The 22,396-nt window shown below is 34.4% G+C and overlaps 2 protein-coding genes across 2 annotated transcripts; one reads left to right on the forward strand and one right to left on the reverse strand.

Moving 5' to 3' along the window:
* Positions 1 to 130: 130 nt before the first annotated feature.
* Positions 131 to 4,056, reverse strand: LOC107776856 (heptahelical transmembrane protein 2). Its single transcript, XM_016596798.2, has 4 exons — positions 3,671 to 4,056; positions 3,456 to 3,548; positions 3,312 to 3,372; positions 131 to 1,029 (listed from the first exon to the last, which is right to left on the reverse strand). The coding sequence occupies exons 1-4, from the start codon at positions 3,919 to 3,921 to the stop codon at positions 352 to 354; spliced, it is 1,083 nt and encodes a 360-aa protein (XP_016452284.1). The 5' UTR covers positions 3,922 to 4,056; the 3' UTR covers positions 131 to 351.
* A 9,988-nt stretch (positions 4,057 to 14,044) lies between these two features.
* On the forward strand, positions 14,045 to 21,690 carry LOC107815153 (serine carboxypeptidase II-2-like). The gene is made up of 10 exons (XM_016640670.2): positions 14,045 to 14,538; positions 15,618 to 15,725; positions 16,591 to 16,686; positions 16,781 to 16,873; positions 17,617 to 17,702; positions 17,803 to 18,066; positions 18,943 to 19,076; positions 19,417 to 19,512; positions 20,992 to 21,097; positions 21,312 to 21,690. The coding sequence occupies exons 1-10, from the start codon at positions 14,271 to 14,273 to the stop codon at positions 21,471 to 21,473; spliced, it is 1,413 nt and encodes a 470-aa protein (XP_016496156.2). The 5' UTR covers positions 14,045 to 14,270; the 3' UTR covers positions 21,474 to 21,690.
* Positions 21,691 to 22,396: the final 706 nt, after the last annotated feature.

A 22,396-nucleotide genomic window follows, 5' to 3' on the forward strand; every position in this document is an offset into this window, starting at 1 on the left:
TACGCAGCCTTACCCTGCATTTCTCCCCTCTTGTTTAGATAATCAAGTATGAATTTCATAATCCAATACAGTACTTGATTTTGTAACTTTTCTCCCCTCTATGGAGTTTGACAAGATAATAAGCAATAAATATGTAAACTTGAATTTCATTTCATGAATGTCAGCACTTCAAGAGAGTCATTGGCATACTGGATAACTGAAAGTTTTAATAACATCACAAGGTACAAATATTAAATTATATACAAATGCTGGAGTATATGCATTAAAACCAACAAGAATGGTATTCTTCCTAAAATCCTAGTCATGTTAGAACATTGTTGAAGCTCAAATGCACTTTTGTAGCCATGTCTATCACTGCATACCTGCATTGTAGGTTGGCCATCCTCGACGCCAATCCATAATAAGAAGGGAAGCTACACAATGTGCTAAAGCTGCTGCAACGACGAACACATGGAAGATTTGATGGCTGTGTCCTACTAGGTCAAATGCACCAGGTTTGCATCTTTCTGGAAACCTCGTCATGTAAAATACTGCTCCAGTAGCATATAAAAGTCCCATGACTATCTCATATCCTAGAGCTACAAGTACTTGTGGATGATTAAAATGGAGGAAAAGGGCATGTGTAGCTGGAATCAATCCTGAGAAACCCATAGCAAGAAAGAGAGTAGCCCTAAATGATCTGAAACGACCGGAGAAAAGAGCCGGGGAAAGAAGGGTGATAATGGCAAGTATGCCAAATATAGTAATGGTAGTTAGGTAAAAGAGACACCAATATGGTTGAGAGCAGAATATATAGTAAATGGGGCAAAAGAAAGAGCAGACTATCATAATAGAAATGCCAGCATAATCTAGACGCCAGAAGAAGAGGCTAAATCTAAGTGAGTGACAAGCAAATAGGTGGGAGAGAGTGCTGCAGATTAAACAACTCATTGCCCCTCCTAAGAAAACAAACCAAGGCCATATGGCAACTTCATAACCATCTCCACTTACGTCTAAAATTGATTCTGAGATATGCTTGGCATAAGAATCCTGCAGTCAAATATCAAACTAGATGATGTCTTGTTCTTTTGTTGCAGCTTAAGATCTTTACTTAAGCAATACAAAACTTAGAGGTCAAATACTAATACATCAACTAGCACCCTCTTTCCATTCCATTAATCTATGAAATAAAAATCTTGGCTTTACTCAATCAAAAGACTTCTTAAGAGCCGAGATAGATTTAGGGCGAGTTGCCTGAGTTCAACTAAATTAATTACTTTTGACTTGAACTATGTATAAATATACCAACAAAAATTAAAATATATACCTAAGGATTCTAGTACTCATTTTGAACCCACCGAATCTAGATCTTTGCTTTGTCTCTACTTAAGAAGCCAGAGGCGGACCTACGCTACAACGAGAGGGGTTACCGGCACCCGTACTTTACGGCAAAAATTTCGTATATACACGTTCTTTAGAAAATAGTGATATATTGGTAGTGGACACCCTATATACAAAGCAAATTTTAGTTGAATCGAAAAGTGCCACGACCTTCAAATCCTGCCTCCGCCTACCTATTACATTGATTGAAGGACTTACCTCTTTTCCTATTGCTACTCCTTGCCATGTCCCGTGGCTGACCGAATTGCTTCCTTAAATTTAGCAAGATCATATCTGTACTTCGTCTATTTATTTAAAGCTAATTACTCCACTTAGTTTTAATGTACTAAACAAAACAATAATTATATCAATTTTATAGGGTGGCGTTCCATTATTCTCCCCCATAATTAGACTCCTCATTAGAGGAAAATCTGTTATCATGACGGACAAAATTTTAATTTATTCTTTCCTTTTCTTTTAAAGAGCATCAACATTTTAAAATGTCAGTGTCTTTTATCGAATTGTCGTTTCAAGCTCAAAGGAGTAGTTGTTCCAATCAAATCCCACTCGTGTTGATTCCCACGTCAATAGGCGTGGGAGTTTATTTGTTTCCGTATATGTCCTTCGATAATCCTAATGAGTTCGTTTTTGGGGTTGAGTTAGTCCCAAAGTTCGTTTTTTTTTATTATAGTATCAGACCAGGTACAATCATTTTTCCTCGTAAACAAGATGTAATTCATTTTTTTTTTTAAAATCATAAAACAGGCAACAAAAGCAGAAGCTTCATCTTACACCATGTGGATATTAAATAAGGTTTTGATTCATCAAAATCCTTGTTTATTTTTCTCCACTATTCACGTAAGTCCTTATAGAAAAACAAAAAAGAACAACAAAGCACCAAAAGGAAAAATAAAGAAAAGCGAACCATGCATGTGAGATACAGCTAAAAATAATCCTACTAAAGGAAATTAATTATAATTAAGTACAAAAGGAAATCAGTAATAAAAATTAATTTAGATACCTATATTTCAACTAAAAATTCTAATAAAACGTTGGACCTACAACACTCCTAACTTTTCGCTGACCGTTGTACCTCTCACGTCCGATACTGTCTCTAAACTTTGGAAAAACAAAATACCCCACTAAGAAAAAATATTTACACAAATAAATACTCACTTATTATGTCATTATAGGTAAATTTTTTAGTAAGTATTACTCTCCCCGTCTCAAATTATATGTCAATGTTTCTCTTTTATATGACACTTAAGAAAATATTAAATAGGAAAAGTTTTTGACTATTTTACCTTTATTTATATCTTAAAATATAATCTCTCTTCATTTAATACTACAGTTATAACAGTCTCGTTTGTTCTGAATATTTTTGGATGTTATAGCGAAATGTTGTTATAGAGAACATATATTATAACATAACATGAAAATTGGTTTCGAAAAAGCTTGGCTTTTATAGTGAAATATTGTTATACAGAGTTGCTGTTATAGAGATGTCCGAATGTACTCATAATTAGGGTATTTATTTGTATTCTTCAAAAAAATTAATATTAAGGATAGAATAGAAAAAAAAATAATTAATTTACTCTTGAACTTCTAAAATAACAAATAATTTGGGACAATAATTTTTAGAAACCACTAACGGATAATTTGAGAGAATGGAGGAATAAATAATCTGATAAAAATGGCAAGTAAATAACCTATTACAGTATCATAAGTTAAAAATTACTGATAGTATAAGAATTGTTTTACTATATAAACTTCAGTCCGTGTATATAATATACATAATGACATTTAAGTTTTTAATTTTACACTTAATGGCATATTTTTATAGTTACAGAAACATTGTAGAGATCACAAAATATATTTAAAAAATCATTTCTTTCTTAAATTAAGTATATAATCAAACAATGACACACCTTAAAGAAGATCGGAAAACTCACCGGAAAAGAATCAGAGGATCCATTTTTCTTCATTGTTATCAACTGTCCGTCACCCGCCGGTCTGTTTATCATTATTTAACCATTTTAAACAGCTGATATTACAAAACTAGCCACAAAACAGTCTGCAAATTACTTCAACCGAACCTGAAAATGCCGGAAAACAAACTTTCCACCGTCGTCTTCTCCGTTAAGCTCATCGCCGTTAACGTTACAAATATCACAAAACCTCCCAAATGCCTGACATTTTTTAAATTAAAAAAAAGAAAAAGAAGAATACTCAGCGAAATCCAAATGCAAATGCAACAAATTGAAACTCAAAATTGACTTTTTTTTTAAAAAAAAAAAAAAAAAAATCTCACGTCCAAATATTGAGAGTTTCATTGTGCCAAGAGAAGACGCTGAGAGCAATATCCTTAAGAGGCCATTCGCAACGATAATAATCTCTGATAAATTCATTATCTTGAAGATATTCAGGTAATGCCTCGTATTTCACCAATTTTCTTCGATCCAATTTTTGACCATTTTTTGTTACGTTATTGATTCGATCTCCTGAGTCAACTCGTTCGCCATTGCTGAGTTTCGAGATCTTCTTTCCTCCTCTCCGTTTCATGTTATCTCAATTTCTCCGACTTCGTCGATCTCAGTTTCCGGCGAAGTTTCGCCGGAAAACGTTGAATGAATGTGTTTGAAAGAATTCTAATATATCTAACTGTTACCAATGATGCGAAGCTAGTTGAAAGTTGGCCGATGCACATAAATATTTATAGTAGTAAACGACGTGCGGCCTCTAATTATTATTTTAATTATAGTTTTTTAAGGGACTTTAATAGTTTGAAGGGATTCTAAAAAATGCAGTGTAATTCCTGAAAAAGAATGAGAAAAATAATTGATCTTTTAATTAATTTTTGGATTAGTTGAATTGTTCTTTTGGTTTTCCAGGGTGTTTTTGACTAATACAAGAGAGACACATGTAAATGCCATTGATTTTGTTGGAGTAAATTTACCATTATAGGTCTTAATTGACCACAACATAAAAGAAGAATATAAACATAAAAGAAAGATTTAAACAAATAATGACTTAATTACTACTTTAATCAGATTAATGCTTATTAAGATATCTATTATAATTATCACATAAAAGACCAATATATTTTACAAATTTAGTGCAAAAAACTTAATGACAACTAACACGTTATAATGCATGGGTTTAAGTTCTACTCACGTATAAACAAAAATGAAATTTATGTTTTATGTTTTATGTACTGATGATGTTAAAAATATCTTACAACATAAAGATTACTTATAAAATACTTACAGGTAAATCTTTATGTTAAATATTAATGGATAACATGACGAAAATAATAATTGATTTGCTATAATAAGTTAAACTTTATTAATCGTGTAAGTACCTTTTATATACTCCTAGTTTATATAATTTAGTTTTAACAAAAATTTATTTCCTAATATAGTAGATATTTGCAGTGATTTTTAATTATAAGTTAGTGAAATTAGTGAAACTACTTACCAAATTTACACTTTGTCTATGAATATATAGCAAGTAAATAGGTGATTTTATTCTATATTAATTTTTTCACAGTGTATCTTTCAATTTATTAAACTAAATCTTAAGAATCTAGAATTCAATAATGAGCATAGTTTATTTGCATATTGTCTTTTTCAATTATATGAATCATGAATGTTTATAACAGGATAAATATTTGGAGATAGTCTTGCTTATAATTATTTGGCTCATCCATTTTATCTTAACCCTTCACTTCAATATGCATGAAAATCACTTCAAATTGTTGACTAATCATTAGAGATAAATTTAGAATCGATTCTACAACACATTAACTTGAAGTAGCAAAAGTAATATCTTCTTGCCTTATATTCTGTTTTACTAATCTTCTAAAATTAACTTATTTTAAAATGTATTTTTCTTAAAAGTACTTTTAAAAAATATACGTTTGGTGAAAAACAGTTTGCGTTTGGGTAATCAATTTGAAAAACACTCTTGAGCAACAAGTAAAGTTTCGCCAAACTTTTAAAAAGTATTTTTAAGTGTGTTTTATCAAAAGTACTTTTTAAAAAGTATTTTTGGAAAAAAACTATATTTTTTTAGCTTCTCAAAAACCAGCTTTTGCTTCTACTCAAAAACAAAACATATTTGTCAAAAATCTTATAATAAAGAAAACAAGTTTAGTTGCAAGAACACACTTAAACAACTTCCTTGTAAAATTTTCTGTTTCTTTTTGTGAGTACCCATTTTGTTGTTGAGTGGTAAATAAAAATTAAAAAATTAAAAATAGTAGTAGTAAACAAGAATGAAATTTCAGAGTTGGGGGAAGGTGAGAAATGGAGTATGAGTGATGGGTTCATTTTTTATTCTTCGGTAAAATGTCTGTGGTTAAAATTTAAAAAATATATTTATTTTCTTGAGTAATTTTGAGTTTGACTATTAATTGAGTTTCCTTAGTTACTTTTTTTTTTAAAAATTAAAAAAGAGTACTTTGCTGGCTTTTGCCTAGAATTGGTTGGCAAATCATCCAAAAAAGTCCTTTGCTGGCTATTACTTAAGTTAAGATGCCTTAGAGCATCATTCGAAGTAATACAACTCGAAATATATAATAAAGTAAATAATTTAAAAGATCTCATTAGAGTTAAAACAGAATCGTACCTATTAATAAAATCTTTTTTTTTTTTATAGTAAAACTTGCTCTAAAATCGTTTAATTGTTTTGTTAAGATCTTATAAACAAATATATGGAAGTATTTTCAAAATCATTGGGAGAATATTTTATTATTAGGGGAGACGTTTATTTATTTATCTCCAAATTTCAAAGAGAAGCAAAACAAGGATCACTCCAAAGATTTTTGAAGCAATAAATTTGTCTCTTAAAAGCAACAACCACAACTAATCAATTAACTTAGCCTTGCATTAAGGCCACCTGGCCAATCTTAGAAGTGAAAGTTGTTGTATGTACACCACACAAGCAAATTGGTTAGGGTAAAAGTAAATATATAGAAACAAACGTAGAGGAAAAGGAAATTAAAGGAAAATAAACATAAAGTAACTCACCGGAAAAGAAATTAAATTGTAACTTTAAAAAACAAATATAACGTATTTTGATTCTCTTGTCTATGATGATAAGTAGGGTGTCAATGGATATTTAAAAAAAGACTAAATCAACTGAATCGTACCGTACCGTACCGATTTTTAGGTATTTTTAAATAAAACTTTAGGTTTTTATATAAATCTATAATTGTACCAATAATTAAGGTAAATTTTTTATTTTATGAAAATAAACCAAAAATATACCGAATCGTACCGAATAAAATTATGTGAAAAATATATTTATATATTAAGTTTAAAAATAGTAAAGCATTAAATTTTTTCTTGGGCCTTGGAATTATGAAACAATTACAAGCCAACAAGTAATTAAACTCAAAATACTAATTCCTAAACCTATTATGCTACTTCTATTGAAACTAAATTATTTCTAGCATATTCACTAGCAACACACAAGGTATTGTAGCGATTATGTGTAGCAACTACAGTGTATTAAATATGTTTTCTTTCGTATGATTTAGATTTATCTTTTTGAATCAATCTTCTATAGACTTTATTCTTGAATCCCAACTTGATTAATATCTTTGCACTTGTGTGATTAATATTTTTTTTGTAATTGCTTAGCTTTTTTTACGATGTTGTAGAATAGTTAATGGATCTATACTCTAGCCATCTTTTATATTTTCTTAATTCATCACCTGTTAAATTGTAAAAATGTCTAGAGAGTTTTGCTAAGTCTTATAAAAGTACGTATGTTATTACATTCTACTTCTACTAATGACTTTTACATGATATTTAAAATAATTACCGAAAATTAACCAAACCGTACCGATAATGAAGAGAAACCGACATGATTGGGATCATTTTGAAAAGTCTAATTTTGGTTATACATAAGAGAATAACCGAAAAATTGGTATGGTACAAATTTTATAAAATAACCGTCCGAACCGAATCATTGACACCTCTAATTGTAAGGCACTAATATAGTCAGAAAAATTCTTGGTAGGAAACGCTTCCCTCCAAATGGGGCCCTATTTGGTGCGAATTCAGATATAGTCGGGCTCTGATACGGATATCGAAAATCGGATAAGAAATGAAAAAGAAGAAGAAGTAAGACACGGCTTTCCAACCATGCCCCATGACCCCTTGGACGCGCCCCGTGATGTCCTGGCCAGCCTCCCAACGCCCGTCGCCACGGTCGGCCCCGTGGTCTCGGCAGCTCCAAGTGACAAGCGCGCATGTGCCTCTACCGCCCCACCGATAGCCATCGCCATCGCCCAGCCACAGGCAGATACCAACGGCGCCGCGGCGCATACCCTAATGCTAAAGATAAAGTTGCTGCCAACGGACTTGTTTCTGCTTTGTAGAAGACTAAGTCCTTTTCATTGTAAATATAGAGTAGTTTTGCTGCATTTTCTTTAAGTGTGATTTTTCAGCTTTCATAGGTCTAGTCATGTAACTTTGGTTTATTTTTTTTAAGCATTATAAACGGAGACCAAGCAATCAAAACTTTCAAGCAAGCAAACAATTCTCTGTACTGGTGTCTCCCCCCCCGACACCGTCTTGTTTTTCTGTAATAGCTTTCATTCAATGCAATCAAGCTTTCTTTCATTCTCAATTCTCTTTTCTGCTCTCTTTCACTTGCTCATGACATTGGTTTTTTCGTACGGCACTGACAATCTAGTCTAGCGTACGGAGGGGACCTCAGTTGGCGGACAACAACCGTACTGACATCAGTTGCTTAGCCTTACGTCGCCCTTCTAAGAAATTTCAGGAAGGCGCCGCGTAACAGTTGGTATCAGAGCCTAGGCTCGATATCGGACGAGGGATTACATTGTAATTACTACCATTTCTGACCATGGTGAGTTATGGGGATCGCATCGCGACCCTTGAGGGAACGGTTGACGCATTACGGCCCATTATGGAAATGGTGCCCGACCTAAAGACCAGCCTAGTGCAAAGGTTGGACGACCTGGACCGCAGACTGATCCAGGCTGAAGTTGACATAGAAAACATCAGTCGCGACTCTGAAGGTGACCGGCAAACGGCAGCCACAGAGGCAGCTGAAATTTTTGGTAAATTTGAGGTCCTCCAGCAGGAGCGTGCCGAGGATTTAGCCAACAGGGAACAAGAAGCAGACAGGGTGACTGCCATGCAACAAACTATATACAACTTGACAGGCCAGCTCAACGTTGTCAATGCTGCTTTACAAGGCCTACTTCGAGGAGGCGGAAACCAATTTGGGGGTGGTGTGAACCTCGCCCCTATTGCACAAAAGCTGAAAATTCCTGAGCCAAAGCCATACAGTGGAGCTCGGAATGCCACAGAAGTGGAAAACTTCATTTTTGACATCGAGCAATACTTCGATGCCGTGGGAGGCCTAGAAGAAGCTAAGAAGATAGCAACTGCTGCCATGTATCTTCAGGGTGATGCCAAACTCTGGTGGCGGGTGAAGTACGAAGCCATCAAGGCTGGTGAAGATGCCCTCGACACATGGGCAGAACTGAAGGCAGCCATACGCCTACAGTTCTTCCCCGAAAATATTGAGTACAATGCCAGGAGAAAGTTACGGGAGCTGCGCCAGACCAAATCCGTGTGAGATTATGTGCGGGAATTCTCTGCGCTCATGCTGAACATCCGTGACATGGGGGACAAAGACAAACTCTTCACCTTCCTAGAAGGGTTGAAACCTTATGCCCGGATGGAGTTGCATAGACAAAAGGTAGACACGTTGCCTAAGGCAATCCAAGCAGTAGAGTGCCTTGGGGATTACCAAGTGGAAGCCCGGAAGGATAGGCCTCAACAGCCTATCCGAGGAGGATACAAAGGGGGCCAGCCAAACACTGGTGGCCCTAACAGAAGTGGAGGAGACCAGAGTGCACCCAAATCCAAGGCTCCCTCTTCCGGTAGTACTAGTGTTGCATCTAACAACAATGATCAGGGGAAGAAGCCCCCCTCATGATGTCATCATTGCGGCAGACCACATTGGAATAATGAATGCCCACATGCACAGATGAACGCCCATCAAGATTTTGAGGATGGGACGGATGACGACGCCGATGATGCGAACTAGACCGAGCCAGTAGGTGCATTCAATGCAATTGTTGGCTCCATTTCTGAGCCCTTAGCGGGAACCAGTGCCGGTATCCGCAAGAAGATGGACCCCTGTCCAATTGCCAGGAAAGGAAATAAGAAGGCGAATTTGAGGACTCCTCCTCATCAAGAGAGGACCTTAATGTTCGTTGACATGAAGGTAAATGGCAAACCCATTCGGGCACGGGTGCCACCCACAACTACTTAGCCTCGACTCAGGTGGAGCGTCTTGGACTAGTTGTAGGAAAGGGCAAAGGTCATGTGAAGGCTATCAACTCACCACCTCAACCAGTGGGTGGAATAGCCAAAGAAGTACCAGTGAAGCTTGGCCCTTATGAAGGAAAGTTCAACCTGCGCGTAGTAATCATAGATGACTTTGAGCTAATAGTGGGGTTGGAATTCCTGAGACAGACCAATACCATGCCCGCACCGTATGCAGACATGCTACTGATGATGGGAGCAAATGGGGCCAAGCCCTGCATTATTCCGTGCATTCCCATGAAGATGGCAGCCGAGAACATCTCGGCCTTGCAGTTGAAGAAGGGGGTTAAGTCAGTTTTTTATTGATTCGGGTTTTGTCAGTTTTTTGGTTTTTTCGGTTATTTATCATTTTTTTTTTAAATATGTGACATATGCTACCAAACACATATTCCATCGACTACATTTTCAACATACATTTTCAATATCAAACCAATTGCTCTTTGAGAAATCTATCATTTACCAAGATATATTGATGATAATTGAACCAAATAGTAATGAATAATTTTAGGACCCAATTAAAAATAGATTATTTTTAACATGAAATAAATTCTTGTACTTAGCAAAAGAAAATTATTAATGAAACTAGATTGTCAAGGCAAAGAACTAGGTTATTATAATAGAAAAAACTAGACTAAAAATACAAACTATTAAAATGTAACATAAATTTTTAAAAACTTTGTATAAAATATACACATATATAAGTATAATAATAAATTTTAAATAACTATTTCTATACTCGGTTTGGTTTGATTTTTATCGGTTATTTTTTTTATTATAACCAAAACCAAATCAAAATTGGTCGGTTTTTAATATTAAAAATCGTAACCAAACCAAACCGAAAAAGTATCGATTTGTTTAGTCGGGCTGGTTCGGTTTTCGATTTGGTTCAGTTTTTCGGGATTTTATGAACATCCCTACGGGATATCACTGATTGAATCATCGTGCTGAGGCTGATTTCCTTGGGCCTCAAGGTTGTGTGTGTTGTTAACACCATTATCTGCCATTTTCTATGATTTTTTTGCTAAGAATAAATAATCAAACACGTTGGTAAAAGAGGCAAGGACCAACTTAATTACACAAATGTCTAAACCCCACGGTAGGCGCCAAACTGTTTACCCATAAAATGACACAGTTAAATTTATACGTGGTTTATAGACAAACGAATTAATTTAATCCTAAAGTAATAGATGAATTAGACAACAATATAATACTTAGCCTTGAGATGGAGATAAAATAGTAGAAATAGTAATTGCGGGAGAAGGGCTTCCGGCGATAATAGCAACGATATCAATAAATAAGAAGATAAAATTATATTGAGCTTTGAATAGAGTGTAGCATGTGTTTGCCAGAAAATTTGTGTCCTTTACAATGATAATAAAGCTCACTATTTATAGCTGCACCTAGTGAACAAAGTCCTAGGATCAAGCCTTCTTTAATGTCAATTATGAGGACCATTGAAGAATGTGTAACGACATGCAGTGAATGCCATATTCTTTGTAACAGATCGTGTACTTAATGCTGTAGAATATTCCTCATTAAATGCTACCGGGTGGTAGGCATTTATTTCATTTTTATGAGTATCATTCTCTCTGTTAACAGACAGGATTATTACCTTCAGATTCAATTATCTTCTGTCTTCGGCTCACATACCACTTTCTCATGCGATCATTTAATATAAATATATTTTATCCTATACAACTTTATAACTCGCATTTAAGTATTGCGATTTATAAGTCGCATTGGGTACTGAGATTCTTAAGTCGCATTTGTGTTTATAAGGCAGCATTTGAGAAATTGTGATTTATAAGTTGTGCTGGGTATTTATAAGTCGTATTTGCGAAATTGCCATTTATAAGTCCCATTATGGGATTGCAATTTATAAGTTGCGTTTTCAAACTGCGACTATAAGTCGCATTATCGGATTGCGATATATAAATTGTATTGTCATTGTGTTTTATATGTCCCATTTGCAGACTCTTCAAGCTCAAACCTCTCTACTTAAGTTTTCTATTTCTCTATGCTACATCTTTACCATTTAAGGGAGAAGACACATATTGATGTCTAAGCAACTAGCCTATAACTCTTTAACATGTACTACATTATAGTCTTGTGAACAATGTCGCTCTCATTCCTGCCTATTCTACTCTTCTACGATATACAAGTACTTCCTCTCATAGCACTCTAGAACAAGTGACTTGTTCACCTAATTTACGGTTAGATGAATGAACCGCGAGAAGCTTGTGTGAGAGAATTGGTTTGACTGCTATAACTACTACGGAATATTTATGAGATATTAATAAACATGACATACTTCTATTTATTGACAATATTTTTCGGTTCGTCCGATGTAATCGTCCTTATTGGGTAGAACGCCTTCCACTATGGATTATCAGCCGACCTTAAGCACCGAAATATATATTTTTTACAAGAAAAAATTACTTCTACCAAAGAAGAGTCCACAACCTATATTCGAGCTGTTTATGTGCATGATTTGAGTGATATATGCTCTTTGCTTTAGGCAAGTGAAAGTTGATAAATGTCTTTAGTGTTAAGACTTGATTTTGCCTGTGCTTTATTCAATTGATGAGGAAAAAAAAAGTAGTTTGAATAATGGCACACGGACTAGCTCACTATACACCAAGTTTCGAATTTTGCGACACCAACTCTCAGTCCACATCAAACATTCGATGGCCATAAAACTCTTTTCATATTATCCTCTTCTTTTGTTATTATTTTTTAGTTTTGATTGTTTCTTTTTCTCTTTTGATATTTAGGGCCCGTTTGGCCATATGAAAATTTTCAGTTTTGTTTCAATTTTTTTGTTTTTCTTCTTCTGAAATTAGTGTTTGGCAACGAAAATTTCAAATTTTATTTGAAGTTGAATTTCGGAATTTTTAAAAATTTAAAAAATTCTAAAAAATTATTTTTTAAAATTTTCACTTCAAATCACTCACAAAAATTCAAAAACAACTCCAAATTATATTCATGTCCCAACACTAATTTTTAAATACTATTTTTACTTAGCATTTTTTTTTTTGGAATTTCACAGTTCTTATGTCCAAACGCCCCCTTAAATTTTGTAAAACTAGACGCGCTAAATCTAACTTTCCAACTGGTAGGATGAATACGTTATTATCCACTTTGTTTCAGTTTTTTCTTGATGATTGTTCCATCTTAAAACTCATAAAAAATGCAAATGTATTTCTATTAGAGAAAATAAGTTTACATTTAATACTTTTTTCCCCTTTCAAATTCATCCTTGCTGCTCCAATTAGTGAAATGCTAATTAAATGAAAGTTTAAGAGAGAGATAAAAATTCTTATGATTAATTTTATTAAACGTATCATGTATCTAAACTTTAAAGATGAACAATATATTAACATAAGGAGAAGGTTGGGAAAGAATTTGGACATCCAACTCAGAGTTTTAAAGCAATGGGTTGAGTGATCCAATCAGAGGCGGAGCTAGCCTTATAGGTGCGGGTTCGGTCGAACCCATTCACTTTTGCTTAAACACTGTATTTATATGCAAAAATTTATTAAATATGTATAAATATTTAATTGCGAATCGAGTAACTAAGACGATCTATGTGTTCCAAGGTAAATTCAGAACCTATAAACTTTAAATTCTGGCTTCGCCTCTGGACCCAATACCCTTTAAACCTTTATAAATGGACAATTGAAACGCTCTGTACATTTCCGTTTTAAAAAGAATTAAATATTTATATCTTTGAAAGCAATTAACTTTAAATTTTTTATGTTTTAATTCTAATAACGATTCAGAATTAGAAGCCACATAAATCTAACACATAATGGTATAAGTTTTCAAAATATTTCTTTCTTTTTCGAAACTTATGCTAATTAAACTAAGGAATATCACATAAATTAAAATGGATAGAACAACACCAAAGATTATGATGGCACGCTAAATAGCTTAAAATCTTTAACCAGAGATCTTACGTTCGATCGTGAAAACAAAGCCATCTTTGATAAGAAGGATTTATTCTAAATTGGGATTTCTTGACGCGAATTCGAATTAATTGGATCCAAAAAATTATAAGAACTGAGTGAGAAATATAAAAAAAAAGATCTTTATATAAATAGCCGGCCAAACTCACTGTTTACCTTTTTTAACTGATATATATATATAGATTATGTATTGATTACGCGTCGTTATACACATAATATACATGACTACACATATAATATATATCTGTCTAAATATTTTTAATTTAAGCGATTATAAATAAACAAAAATCCGTATACCTTTCTTTTAACCAACCAATTGCACCATGTACACGTTTCCATCATATCAACAATGATTGCAGCTTTCTATCAGCACAACAAACGAAAACATGAATCATGTGCACAATACTGGACACAAACAACAGTACCCCTTACGTTAACAAATCATAATTGACACCCATCTTCTTGGCCAATAAGGCCTCTATTTTCAAGAATTAAACAAAAACAGTGGAAAAAATACATTCTTTATATATTCCCTTACACTCCATTTCACTAAAAATCCTACCAAGAAATGTCAAATCTCAAGTGGGGTTTTCTTGTTTTTGCTCTATTTTTCATTACTGAGGTTCATTTGGGTAGTTGTTTTGTAGACTCAAATGTAGTACAAAAGCAATTAGATAAAGTTAGTAAGCTTCCTGGTCAAGGGTTTAATGTGAATTTTGAAAATTATGCTGGTTATGTTACTGTAAATGAAGAATCAGAAAGAGCTCTCTTTTATTGGTTCTTTGAAGCTGTTGATGATCCTTCTTCAAAACCTCTTGTTCTTTGGCTGAATGGAGGTTGTTAACTTATCCCAAAGTTTTGCCCTTTTTTAGGTTTGATTAAATTCTTGTTACATTTTCTTGTTTTTTTTAGCTTGTGTTATGCTGGTTTTGGTTGTTTTCTTGATTCTTTGTTTGTATATAACTCTCTTGTTCTTTGGCTTAGTGGAGGTTTGATTAATAACTCATCCCCAAGTTTTGCTCTTTTTTTGTTTTGTTGCATTCTTGTTATATTTGCTTGTACTATTTTAGCTTGTGTTAGGTTGGTTTTGGTTGTTTTGTTGATGCTTATGTTGTACTATATAACAAAAATTGAAGAGCAGTGGTGGAGCTAGGTTGAAGAAAGAGGGGATTTGTTGGAAAAAGGGATATTTAAACGAATAGACGGCCATATTCATTATTTACTTTTTTTCTAGCAATATACATAGATTATACGATTATTATACACAATTATCCACACGTATTACATAAATTATGCATATTACACCTGGCTATTTTTAGTTTAAGCGGTTGGGCGGTTATTTGGGTTAATTCTTCTTGGAAAAATATACCGTGCAAATAGGGTAATAATTAATTTGTGTTTGGTTATATTGTTGAATCTGTTGACATAAGAGAAAATGCTAGTGAAGTGGCAAAGATAAAAAATTGCTGCTTTTGCATTCTTGTTACATTTTCTTATTTTCTTTTAGCTCATGTTAGGTTGGTTTTGGTTGTTTTATTTGATTCTTTTGCTGTATATGACAACTATTGAAGAGCAGTGACGGAGCTAGGTTGAAGAAAGAGGGGATTCGTTGAAAAATTATACTGGGCAAATAGGGCAAAAACAAATTTATTTGTTTAGATTTAAGTTGTTGAATCCCCTTGTCATTAGAAAAAATTCTAGTGAAGTGGCAAAGGAGTTAAAAAATTGCTACTCTTGAATTCCCTTGTATAAATTCCTGGCTCCGCCAGTGTTAAGTAGTCATCAATTCCCATATGCTTGAAGTTGAACGATCATTTTCCTCTTACAAAGATTTATTAAATGAATATTTCTTGGTTGCTCAATGTGGTTGATTGTGCCAATGATTTGTTCTCATATTGGTTATGGATTCTTGCAGGACCTGGATGTTCGTCAATTGCCTATGGGTTAGCTGAGGAACTTGGGCCATTTCATATTGAGAAAGATGGGAAGACCCTTTATTGGAATCCTTACTCTTGGAACTTAGGTATGTTTCTCAATACCTCTTCTTTCTTGCTATAAAAAGTTATGCCAGCTTCTGAGGTTTTTTGCATTTCTAAGTTCTCTCGTCAAAATATCAATTATGAGATATATAATATACATATGAGGCCTTTTCATGCCATTCACCTCAGCGCTTTCGACTTTAATAGAAAAACTTTAGCAATTTGGAAACATAGAATATAGTGACAGGCAGAACCTTATAGTTCTCAGATTTCACATGTGGTTGTAAATGGTCCAATCTAATAAATAAGGATTCTCTCTCATGGATTTGGTTTTTTGGATTATCAAGGAAGCTTAAATTTACGTTGCTGGATCATCAAGGCTTGTTCTGTTTTAATGGAAATGACTAAACAGAATCTTCAATGGTTATATTTGTAACTTCAAGGGAAATGACTAGCTGTTTTGTTTCCTTTTATTTTCTGGGGGGGGGGGGTATCGACTGGATACCAACTTTGTTGAGCCAAGTAATGCTGTCTGTACGATTCTCTTGTAATGGATTTTACTCTTATTGTACGGGTAAATCAGTGATGCCACTAGGCATAGATGAAGCATGATTTGGATTTTGAGTTTGATTAGTTTATAATATACAGATTCTTTGACCTAAAGATTTTACCTGGCCTGACTTGAGTAGTTACTGGCAACCGGTGTTTCTCCAAACAATTTTAAAAGGATAGCAAAAAACTAAATTTGCATGATCACAAGCAGGATTAAGTCAATCACTCTATAGTGCTGCTGCAGTTTTTGTCTGAGACACATAGCTTCTGAAGTATATATAATTTTGATATAATTCTGGGAAGCAGCGTTTTAGGAACTCATCAGGACGGAGTCTGACTCGGTATCTGTTTCTGCAGCTGCAAACCTGTTATTTCTTGACTCTCCTGTTGGAGTTGGTTATTCCTATTCAAACACTTCATCGGATCATCTTAACAATGGTGACGCTCGGACAGGTAATAAATTGACTTTTTAAGTTATTTCCCTGAGGTTGTTAATCATATATTTCTGTATAAATGTATTAAATTTCCTTCAATTGTTGCATTACAGCTGCGGATTCCCTTGCATTTTTACTGAAGTGGCTTGAACGATTTCCAGAATACAAAGGAAGAGACTTTTATATTACAGGAGAGAGCTATGCTGGTAAAATTAATTTTCCAAGCTTCCTGTAAAATTTCTATTTCGAATCATTTTCTGGTTAGCTGTACTTGGTGCAATATGGTTAGATACCCTAGTCGATTGATGGTGACCAAATTTATCGGGTTCACTGCAGCAAAACAAGTAGCTAGTCATCAAGATGATATTACATGTCTCTTATTCTTACACAGGAAATTCTTAAATATTTCAGGAATTCGATTGCTTGTATATATTAGTATGTTGATGGAGTCGTAAAGATCCTTTACTAGCTAATAACTCACTAATTGACGTCATTTGCTCGATGCCCTGATTGACAGTACTACAGATTCAAGCACTGGTTTGTCTCACTTGCCTAAAGGGTTGACAGAAAGTTTATAAATCCCTATTTCAAACAACTAAGTAGAATATAATTTACATTACGCCAAATCTTGGGCAGAAGCATCCTTTTGAGTTGATTGATTTCAAGTTGTTCGTTGACTATTCACCACACTGCCACTAATCTTATACTAGGTAGTGTTATTGTTGTTGTCTGTTTTTGATAAATATCTTTCTTCATATGATTTACTGCGGCCAATATTTTTCAATATTCAAAGATGCCGGGATGACAGCAACGATCTAGTCTCTTAACATTTGATTGTACTTTATGCAAGCAAATATGTTTCCTTGATATATTCTAGTTCTTTTCTGTTGGTAGCTAAATTCTATTACTGAAACAACTTTGGTTTTACTTATTCCTGATTGTGGACCAGGGCATTATGTTCCTCAGCTAAGTCAAGCTATTGTGAGGTACAATAAGGGTGTAAAGAAGCAAGTAATCAACTTAAAAGGTTTCATGGTATGCACACCTGTTTTTCAACCCGATGCATAAGATTATCAAAGATGAAGCATTTGCATTTGTGTAGTTTAATACTAACACTAGGTAATGAGAATTGCAGGTTGGAAATGCTTTGACCGATGACTATCATGACCACTTAGGACTATTTCAGTTCATGTGGTCAGCTGGAATGATTTCCGACCAAACATTCAAGCAGGCGAATGCTTTGTGCGACTACCAATCATTTATAAGACCCTCAGAGCAGTGTGATAAGATTCTGGATCAGGCTAATGAAGAAGTTGGAAATATTGATTTCTACAGCATCTTCACTCAAACATGCACAGCCAAGTTTAGTATACTTAACCACTTGCTCAAAAGGAGCAATGTAAGTGACTAGAACTTTACTCTCGCTTTAAGTTCAATGATAAAGGTTTAACTCTACTCACTTACTGTTTGTTGTCATGGTTGTTTTGGAGTGCTAATGTTAATGAATCCTAGTATCAGGGAAGCCTAAGTATCAATTAATATTTTTCAAAGGAATGAATTTTGGACGTAGTGCAAGTAAATGACAGATTACAGTGATGAGGTGAATATCTTTGGAGGACATATTCAACTCACCTCTATCAAATTTCAAAGCACTGTACTTGCTTTTTGTTGGTCTGTTCTTTTATCTCATTGTCAAATGTTGTCAGTGTATTCGATTAGAAAAAGAGTGTATGGCATGGTAAGAAGTGAGAGACACTTCTTAGTTCTTACAGATGTTGTAGAAAAGTGATAACCATGTGAATACTGTTAATGGCTTAACTCAAAAAAGTTTGACGTCAGTATAATTAATATGGAATCGCAGAAGAGCGAGATGACTTTGGCAAGAGTTAGATTTGTCTTTTATGGAATATCCTAATGGGGGAAGACAAATGGTTTACTTAAAATTGGCGTTCCAAACTGCTAATGCACGATATTTTTGGGATTTGATACTCATTTTCCTAGCTTTTAGAGGTCATTGCCGGCCTATAATTGTGAAGGCGATGGACTGGAATAGTAAACTATCATTAAATCATACTTTCTTCTATTTATTTCCATTTTCCTGGATGATGATTGAGATGTTATCAGTATGCTATCTTTTTAGTATAGACCTCTTAAATGATGACAATGTAATTGTTGAACTTGGATACCATGCTGAATAGAACAGGAGATTAAAATGTTGAAAAAGATTTAACCAGCACTATTTTGATCACTGATAAAATTTCATGCCGTTAAATAGAGGGTGGGCCATCTCAGAAGAAGCTATGATCCATGTACAGAGCAGCACTCCGTGATTTACTTCAATCTTCCTGAAGTTCAGGAGGCTCTTCATGTTCATAAGAGAAACTCATCATTCAAATGGGTCGCTTGCAGGTATTTTCATTTTGTTCATTTAGTGGATATCTCCTCAAGATCTAGGGGGATTCCTAGTCGCAGTAGCTACCCGAAAGTTGGTATTTGGAACGAATGAACACGGTTTAAAGTGGTTTCAAAAGTTGAGGGTGTGGTTGCCTTCTAAAAGAAAGAAAAAGCTGAAAGTCTATGGGGCAAAAAAGATGTTAAAGGTGTCTCGTGCTATTTGCTTGTTGTATAAGAGTCAAAAATGCATTATTCTGTAGGTTAATTTACTCAGTGAGCTCCATTGTTTTTCAATTGTAATGTCTTAATTTATACTAGGTAGCGCCATATATTTACTCATTTGCCTTACTTGCAGTGACGAAGTATCCAGTGGTTGGAAGGATTCTCCCAAGACAGTGCTGGACGTCTATCGTGAACTGATACAATCAGGCCTTCGTATTTGGGTTTTCAGGTGTGCTTTAATCCGTATACTAAGCTTTTCTTTCTCTTCTCATGTTTACTTGTTAAGTTGGCAAGCATTGAGATTTTAGGATGTAAAAAACCAGTGAATGCGTTGAATGGGCCAATATTTAGTTTCACAATTTGACTATCCACTCTGAAGCCGTACGTGTAAGAAAAAGAAGGTTGTCAATTAGAAAAATTCACAATCACAAAGTAACCATAATTGGGAGGGGGGGGGGGGATCAGATAAGACTGCCAAAAAACAATAGAAACTGTTCTATTTTTTTGTACCATATGCTTTTCTGGTTCTTGATTATGATTTGAATTAGATTAAAAAAGGGTATAAAACTTAAAATAGCATGTTGGACGCATTCCAATGATTAATATAGGAACCTACAATAGGGAGTGCATTCACAATTCTGATAGTATTCATTTATTTTAATGCTAATCCTGTCTTAAAATTACAAGATTACATTCTCCATATATGCCAATTATTATCGTTGACTTTCACTATTATGAAACTTTTACAAAAGAACTTAACAATTATTTAGAAGAGGAAATGATTTTTGAAATTCATGAGTTGATTGAAAGAAAATTACCTTTAATAAAATGTAAATAGATTGAAAGAAAATACTACTCCGGAGTAGCCATAAACACAGATGCGAGGGGGAAATGTTTTTTTTCTTATAGTTTTTTGGCAGGGGAGGGAGGTGGATATAATATGTCGTCCCTCTAAAGAAACACGTCCATGGTTACCCCCAAGGAAAAAGAAAAAAAATGAAATGTTGGTTTGTTTCCCTTGTGCTTTTTTTTTTTGGGTATGACGATGTCATGAGTTAGAGCTTAAAATGGAGAAAACGAGAAACATGGCCAGTGAGTAGTCATATAGCTGATCCCAACTTGTTTAGAACTGAGGCGGAAGAGTAGAAGGGGAATCTTACTCGGTCTCTTCTTGTCTCATAGTATTAAAGCCTTAATCCATCAGGTTGTTTCATTGCCTACTATTTGAGAGAGAAGGAGAAAGGCAACTTTGAAGCTCCAAATTCTTCTTTTATGTAGTGGTACAAACAAAGTTGACAAGTACTAGTGTTAAGGATGTTAGGGGGTAAAGTATGATTAGAAAGCTAAACTTGGTGTCACTTGAAACATAGAAATTAAGTGATTTCTTCGTATCTGTCTAAGCATTGGTGGACAGGGTTACCTAGTGTACCTGTTGCTGGTGGGAGGTAGCAGTGGAATTAGTCGAGGTGAGTACAAGGTACCGCGGACACCACGGTTATAAAAAAAAAAGACTAGAGAATTCAAAAGCTTTGTTATATACTCGAGACTGCTCGCAAACATCATTGCCTGAATTTCTTTTACTTGTGAAGACTCTTCAATCATGCACCTCAAAATGTTTTTTCGGCATCTTGTAGACTCTTTTTCCGCTAACCAAAACTGACAAAATGCTGATAATGTAAGGATGTCTTATTATTTTATTTTTTGGTAGTGGTGACACAGATGCTGTGATCCCAGTTACATCAACCCGTTACAGCATTGATGCTCTAAAACTGCCAACAGTTGCTCCCTGGCGCGCATGGTATGATGATGGACAGGTATTCTTTTTGCTCAATCTTGTTGTCCTTTCCATTTTGAGTCTTCTAGAAGTACCTCAAATTAGATCTGTCTATAGCTCAAGCACTTGTTTCTTGATTTAGTATCAATTCTGATCGCCCCACGGTGTGGGGATAAGACTGGGTATGTTGTTGTTGTAGTATCAATTCTGATCGCGTCAAACTACTATCATACTAAGATTAATGCATAAAACAGGTCGGAGGATGGACACAAGAATACAAAGGGCTGACATTTGTTACTGTAAGAGGTGCTGGCCATGAAGTTGCTCTGCATAGACCGAAACAAGCTCTCACTCTCGTCAAGTCATTCTTAGCAGGATCATCAATGCCTAGCTTGGAACTAATTAGTGACTCTTAGTTCTGTCTTTTCTTTTTTCCGAGATGATGCTTGTTTATCTCGAGCTGGAGAAAGCTATATCTAGATGAGCAAAAAACAATTGTTACATCGACTGCAGCTACCTGCTCGATATATTGTAAAAACTCACTCGTCAATACGTTTCTAAGTTGTAAGAGTTTATCAAGGTTTATCTAATGCAAGCATGAGCTACCTTCCTATTATTTCATTAGGAACCAAAGTTATGATGCTTTCTATCTTTTTTTTTGTTTGACCATAGGATAATCGAAAAGCACTAGTTCGACTAATTCAAATTCTTAACCTTCACGATGTAGGCTCTGAAAACTCATGCCTCGTTCTTTTATATGCTTGAACGCAATTTTTATAGACCAATATTACACGTTCTACTTAGTTTATTCTATTCAAGTTCTACTTACTATTTAAGTTATTGAAATCAACTAAAATTTAGCTTATAAAATTTGGTGTTGGATAAAAATTGTGCGAAACGTGTAATCATCTCGTGTTTCAGGTAGGGTTCGAGAAATGCTGCACCCCAATGAATGTGATGTATGCAACCTACTTGGATATAAGCAAAAATGACTGATTCCATAGCTTGAACCCGTGACCTATAGGTCACACAGAACTAACTTTACTATTGCTTCTAGTTTCCCCTTCAATCACTTAAATATCGAACAAATCAAAACAAACTATAGGACAAATTGGACAAGTACAAGAAAGAAGTTTTACCTAGAAACTAATATTAAAATAGTAAACATTCTCATATCAAAATTCTAGAAAGAAAACTAAAATAGTTTCCAACTTCAATCTCAATTCATATTCTGAAAAAAATAAAAATAAATTAACAAGATAAAAAATATAACTTTAATTGGAGCATCTCTTTGGAAATCTTGGTGTGATCTCTTGTGTAAATAACGACGACAATTGGT

This window comes from Nicotiana tabacum, chromosome 18 (genome assembly GCF_000715075.1).
Source record: "Nicotiana tabacum cultivar K326 chromosome 18, ASM71507v2, whole genome shotgun sequence".
Classification (NCBI taxonomy): domain Eukaryota; kingdom Viridiplantae; phylum Streptophyta; class Magnoliopsida; order Solanales; family Solanaceae; genus Nicotiana; species Nicotiana tabacum.